Below are 6,767 nucleotides of genomic sequence, written 5' to 3' on the forward strand. Positions count from 1 at the left end.
ACTGAAGGACTATGTCAGATACATCATGCGACTGATACATCAGAGTTAGACGACACTGAAGGACCATGAGAGATTCAGCTGAGTAATGTGACACTGGAGGACCATATCAGATATATAAAAGTAATGTGACACTAAAGGACCTTGACGTACATAAGAGTAATGCGACACTGTAGAACCCTGACATATATCAGAGTAATGGGACACTGAAGGACCCCTGACATACATCAGAGTAATGTGACACTGAAGGACCATGACAGATACATCAGAGAACTGAGACACTGAAGGACCCTGACATACATCAGAGTGATGTGACGCTGTAGATCTCTGACAAATCAAAGTAATGTGACACCGAAGGACAATGACAGATACATCAGTGTACTGTGACTCTGAAAGACCATGACAGATACATGAGAGTAGTGTGACGCTGAAGGATCATTACAGATACTTTAGAGTAATGTGACACTGACGTTCTAAATCAGAAATCTCAGAGTAATGTGGTACTCAAGGACCATTACAGATACGTCAGAGTAATGTGTCACTGACATACAATAGAGTACTATGACACTGAAGGGCTATGACAGATACATCACAGTAATGTGACTCTCAAGTACTATGACATACATCAGAGTAATATGATACTGAAGGACCATGACATATTTTAGAGTAATGTGACACTAAAAGATTCTGACATACAACAGAAAGAATTTATCCTGGAGCTCATCACATTCTGTATCTGCAGGTGACTCATAGTCAGACAATAAAGTGAGCTGTTTACTTGTTTTGGCTACTAGTTTCATAGTTGGTTTCTCCAATCTTTTCTTTGCATGATTTAATAATTTTTGAGATTTTTGTGAGTTTGAGAGCAGTTGATCAATACTGGTTTCTCTGCACTTTTAAGTGGGACAAGATATTGGTTTTGCATCTGGTGGGTCGAGATTATCACTAAAGTTTACATTGTACGGAGGGGGGGGGGGCATGGGTGTCAGTGAAGAAAGCTGTAGAGAGCTACTGAAGGGCCATCCATAGAGAAGATTTTCAAATTACATTCATTACTGTATTTACTATTTACACGATTGTTTATATTCACATTTAATACTATTAGTTATGTTTTAACAGGTTCTTGACTGATGTTTTAAACTCACTGCAAGGATTTATTATCTTCTTGATCTTCATTAGTGGAAAGAAAAAACGTGAACTAGTACGAGATGCTTTGACTGGAACCATTTCTGCAGTGTCAAATGCGGCGAGGAAGATATCTATGAGTAATGACACTGCGGCCACCTGGCATCAAGATACAAACTCCACATCAGTTTTAATGCATCATCAAACACATGGGATGACATATTTAGCAACAAATTCTATGGAAGAAAAGAGAGACAATTAACACAATGCAATATAAAAAAAAAATTAGCTACAAGATGCAAATCTCACTTGAAAATAATATTCATGTGTTATTTTGAATAACAATTATCGAAAGTAAGTGTAGCCAAACCATAAAGGCTCAGTGCTCCCAGAAGACACTCATTAATTACAACAATATCTCTTTTGTATCAAATATTTAAGTTCTGCTTATAGAGTATAGATTTTGATTGTGTATTTTGTTATGATATTTGGTAGTCTAAAATCTCTAGGAGGGAAGGTGGTGAACTGGACTAATTATAAAACAGTATTTGTACTCAAATTATTTATTGTATACACGAAAAACAAATTGTCTGAAACAAACTGGTATACAATTTTTTTTAATTTTCATGTTTACCTCCAGCAGAACATAATAATTTATCAATGATAAAATAAAACCCAATTAATAGAAGTACTGTGATACAGAGGAGCTAATAATAATCTGTTAGTGGGAGGCACCAGGATTCTTACTAATAGATTATTGTTCCCTACAAAACTCAGTGTAGTGTTGTACAACAACATTACATTGCAACTGCTGCTCCCTTAAACAATCTCCATCCCTCTATAACCCTCAACCTGTATTATATTTAAAATGTTGTTTACAGTTGTCTTAATAATCTACAGTTACTTTACCATATGTAACTAAATTATTATTGCTTCAAGTAAAATCATACTTCTGTGTTTTCTGATTAGCTAGCTGCTTGAATCCACTTTACGATATTGTTGTTTATACTTTACCAAACTTTTTCCTTACCCTAATATCTTACCCCAGAATTAGTGTATTTTATTGTTTTATTTGTTAGTGTTAATAATAATAATAATAATAAAAATAATAATAATAATAATAATAATAATAATAATAATAATTATATTATTATTATTATTATTATTATTATTATTAACATTATTATTATTATTATTATTATTATTATTACTATTATTATTATTTAGAAAATCCGTAGGAGCTATGATGAGGATTCGAACCTATGCACTGGATATTCCCTGGCACAAACCCTATACATCCAGGCCACGACATGGTCAAAATAATGGCAACTCGAGGTTCTACTGAACCCACGAGGATTACCGAGGCTTTCACTGAAGCCACACTAGGGTTTCGCACACAACCCCCCCCCCCTCCCCCATGCTCTCTCGCTCGATCAGGTAAGAATTTTTCTCCTCTGACACTCCTCTTTCATACATTAAGAGTAATCACACTAATGTGATGTAGCAACGAGAAAAGCCTTAGGAGCCGTGAAGAGGTTTTAATCCTTTGTGCTGGATATTTCCAGGCACACGCAGACAACCAGGCCACGGCATGGTCAAAAGGATTGCAACCTGAGGTTCTCGTTGATACATCATGTTAGTGTGATTTCTCTCTGTGTATTAAAGAAGAGCGTCAGAGGAGAAACATTCTTACACGACCGAGCCAGAGTGCATGGGGTGATTGTGTGAAACCCTGGTTCGGTATCAGTGGAAGCCTTGGGAATCCTCCTGGGTTTAGTAGAACCTCAGGTTGCAATCTTTTTTACCATGCCGTTGCCTGATTGGCTGGTGCATGTGACTAGGAATATTTAGTGCATAGGTTCAAATCCTCATCACTGCTCCTATGGATTTTCTCATTGATACATCACATTAATGTGATTGTCTCATTGAATATTATTATTATTATTATTATTATTATTATTATTATTATTATTATTATTATTCAGAGTAATCACACTAACGTGACTGCATCAGTGAGAAAATCCGTAGGAGCCATGATGAAGGTTCGAACCTATGTGTAGGGTGTTCCCACGCACATGCTCTAGATGACTAGGCAACTCCATGGTATAAGGGTTGAAACTTGGTCCTCGACCAGGTCTCCTGATTGCTGGACTGGTCAGCCAGACTGTTAGACGTGGCTGCTCGCAGCCTGACGTACTAATCACTGCCTGGTTGATCAGGTATCCTTTGGAAGTAGTTATCAAGTTCTCTTAACACTGTGAGGGGGGGTCTGCAAGTTATGCCTCTTATGTCTAGTGGAAGCGTATTGAATAGTCTAGGTCCTCTGATGTTGATACAGCTCTCTCTCTCAGAGTATCTATTGGACCTCTGCTTTTCAACGGGGGTATTCTGCACATTCTGCCATGCCTTCTGGTCTCATGTAATGTTATTTATGTGTGCAGGTTTGGGACCAGCCCCTCAAATATTTTCCGCGTGTAAATTATTATGTATCTCTCACACCTATGCTCAAGAGAATTCAGATCTAGGCATTTAAGTCGGTCCCAATATTTTAAATGTTTTACTGAGTGGATTCAAGCAGTAATGGATCTCTGCACGCCTTCCAGGTCAGCAATTTCTCCTGCTTTGAAAAGGACTAGCATTGTGCAATAGTATTCCAGTCATTTTTCTTGCAAATGTAATGGATACCTTATTGTGCTCTTTAAAGTTAAGATCTTCCAACATGAGTACATTCAAATCCTTTACATTTTTTTTTCGTTCTATATTTTGATTTGACTGAATTTTGTACGTATCATCTTTTGCAAAAGATGATACGGTACGGTATAGTGTGTGTCCTTGTCTGTGTCCGATATGAGGATGAGAAAAAGTACTGGAGTAAGCACAGTACCCTTGGGGGACCGGGTAGATTTCTGTTTGTCAGGAAATTGTAGTTTCATCTGTCTATTTTTCCGGTAATTCTTTTTGAACGCATTTTGTGGGCAATAACACCTCGGTCATATTTGTCGAAGACTTTTGCGAAATCTGTGCAAATTAGATCGGCGTTTTGCTTGTCTTTCATGGCATCTAAGGCCATGTCATAGTGGTCCAGCAAATGTGATAGGCAAGAGCGCCTTCATCTGAAACCATGTTGTTCAGGGTTATTGAGATGCTGAGATTCCATGTATTTTGTGATCTTACTTCTTAGCACTTTTTCAAAGATTTTATTCATGTGTCATGTTAGTGTTATCGTCTTTAATTTTTTGCCTCTGCCTTATTTCCTCCTTTATGGAGTGGTTCTATCTCTGCTATATTTAGTATGTCAGGGATAACGCCAATAACTAGGCTCTGCCTTCAAATAATGTGATGGGCCTGCGATAGTGTTTTTTACAGTTCTTGATGAATATAGAGTTCCAAGGATCGGCCTTGTGCATAGGCATACTGTCTATGGCTCCTTTAAAAACCAGTGGGGATAGGGAGACATTTGCTATATAATTTGATGTTGGTATCACATGCATGAAAAATTAATCATTTGGATTATCAATTTTTAGTGTGTTTACTGAAGCTCGCTCAAGTCGTACTGATTCTACAGTATTTAGCTCATTTCTTTGTTGGCAACTGTGAAAGTTCTATCTCTCTTTCGCAGAGGCCCGATACTAGATGTAGTTTTTGATCATGTTCGGATTTCTGTCTATTTCACTGATGGGCTTTTGTTCTCTTGACTCTCTTGGATTTTGTATGATTCTCGTAGCTTCATTTCAATAGTTTCTCACCGCATGAGCTCGAAACCTCATCGTGGATCCTATGGATTTTATCCTTATTATTATTAATATTATTATTATTGTTATATATAAAAATGTTGATGATCAGATTAGTGTTTACTGAAGGAACAAAATTTCTATATTTTTACAATCAAAATAAAGAATGAATAAAGATTAATAAATTTCGGGATCTTGCCTATCTTGCCAAGGTTTTGTTTTATGGCATTTTATATTTTACAGTTTTTGTTCTTTGACATTTGCACTTGTTGTATAAAATACCCCATGATGCTGTCGAACAAATGCCTGAATATGCATCCACGAAAGTTAAGTAATGACTGTCAGGAAAGTTATATGGTGAAAGCTATCATATAACATACGGGTATGTGGTGACAAGTTATATGGTGAAAGGTTATGTGGTGACAAGTTATGTGGTGACAGGTTATGTGGTGACAGGTATGTGGTGACAAGGTATGTGGTGAAAAGTTATGTGGTGACAAGTTATGTGGTGACAAGTTATGTAGTGCCTACATATTGGTCAACATATTTCAGGAACATATTTGTGACTCCTCGTCTATATATGTGGTGGCTAGTTATATGGTGACAAGTTATGTGGTAATGTGGTAAGTGGTAACACGTTATGTGGTGACAAGGTATGTGGTAACAAGTTATGTTATGTCAAGTTATGTGGGGACCTAATTTTAAACTCTCTATTCCAGTTTTAGATCTTGGCTGCTGCAGGAAGTGTTTGAATACTCCAGATGCATTTTGTTATATATATGGAATTTTTACTATACCCAGTCAAAGGACGAATATAATTGAAAAAATGCACAAGGGCCGTGACGAGGATTCGAACCTACGTCCGAGAGCATCCCAGACGCTGCCTTAATCGACTGAGCTACGACATGGTCAAAAGAATTAAGATCAGAAGTTCTACTGAACTTACTTGGATCCTGCAGCCTCTCCGAGACACAAACCAGGGTTTTACACAACTCCCCCATGCACTCGAGCTATGTCAATAGGCTGTTCTACCTCTTCGCCCTTACTTCATTACACACAGAAATCACAATAACGTGATGCATCAAATGAACAAATCCACAAGGGATTTGTTCATTTGATGCATCACGCTATTGTGATTTCTGTGTGTGACGAATATTATTGATTTTGTGTAGGTGTACTTGTGAGAAATATTTTCCACTTATAAGACAATGTTCTGCTTAATAAATATCTCTAATAATATATGACTATGAAGATTCCTGCTTTCATAAGCTTATAAGACTAACCACAAATTACTGACATTTAAGCTAAGAGGATTCGAACTCTTTTCATAAATTATAACTTGAACTAAAATGCACATAACCAGATTGTTGCTAATAAGTCTGTGGCCGCAATTCGGCCAAAATCTTCCCACTTTTCTGTGACTATGAAGCTATTATATGTAACTGTTGATTCTCACTATTAATCTAAGTGAAGGACATCAAATTTAACGTTTTAAAAGTCCATTTGATTATTTAAATAAATCTTAAGACAAGAAATTAATAGATACTCCCGATATGAGAATCAGTCGCTAACTTCACACATAAACGGGGGTGTGGGAGGGCGGAGGCTACATCTCGCCCCAAATTTGCTAGCTTGATACGACACACGTTGACCAGCCCAGCACCTATTGGATGATTTTCCTCACCTAGTGGTAAAAGACCATTGAGAAGTTCATGTTCGACATGCTAAGATCCAACCCATTACTAAGAACCAACCCATAATCTAAGATAAGATTACACTAAGTAATCTCGGAGTTTTACCATGGAAAAATGGTAAAACGTTTGGTAAAAATGGTAAATATATCTAATATCTAGATAGCATTTGATCAGGAACTAAATGAGGTGAATAGGCCGGATATGGGAATAAGTAGTAAAA

The 6,767-nt window shown here is 37.0% G+C and overlaps 1 protein-coding gene across 1 annotated transcript in view; it reads left to right on the forward strand.

Moving 5' to 3' along the window:
* LOC123771298 (probable G-protein coupled receptor Mth-like 1) overlaps positions 1–6,092 on the forward strand; it is an 87,700-nt gene extending 81,608 nt beyond the window's left edge. The window contains exons 5-6 of the mRNA XM_069305103.1: positions 1,117–1,476; positions 5,573–6,092. Of these exons, the coding sequence (XP_069161204.1) occupies positions 1,117–1,384 (268 nt within the window). The 3' untranslated portion in view covers positions 1,385–1,476; positions 5,573–6,092. The remainder of the gene's footprint in view (positions 1–1,116; positions 1,477–5,572) is intronic.
* The last annotated feature ends 675 nt before the right edge of the window (positions 6,093–6,767 follow it).

Source organism: Procambarus clarkii, chromosome 54 (assembly GCF_040958095.1).
Source record: "Procambarus clarkii isolate CNS0578487 chromosome 54, FALCON_Pclarkii_2.0, whole genome shotgun sequence".
NCBI classification, from domain to species: domain Eukaryota; kingdom Metazoa; phylum Arthropoda; class Malacostraca; order Decapoda; family Cambaridae; genus Procambarus; species Procambarus clarkii.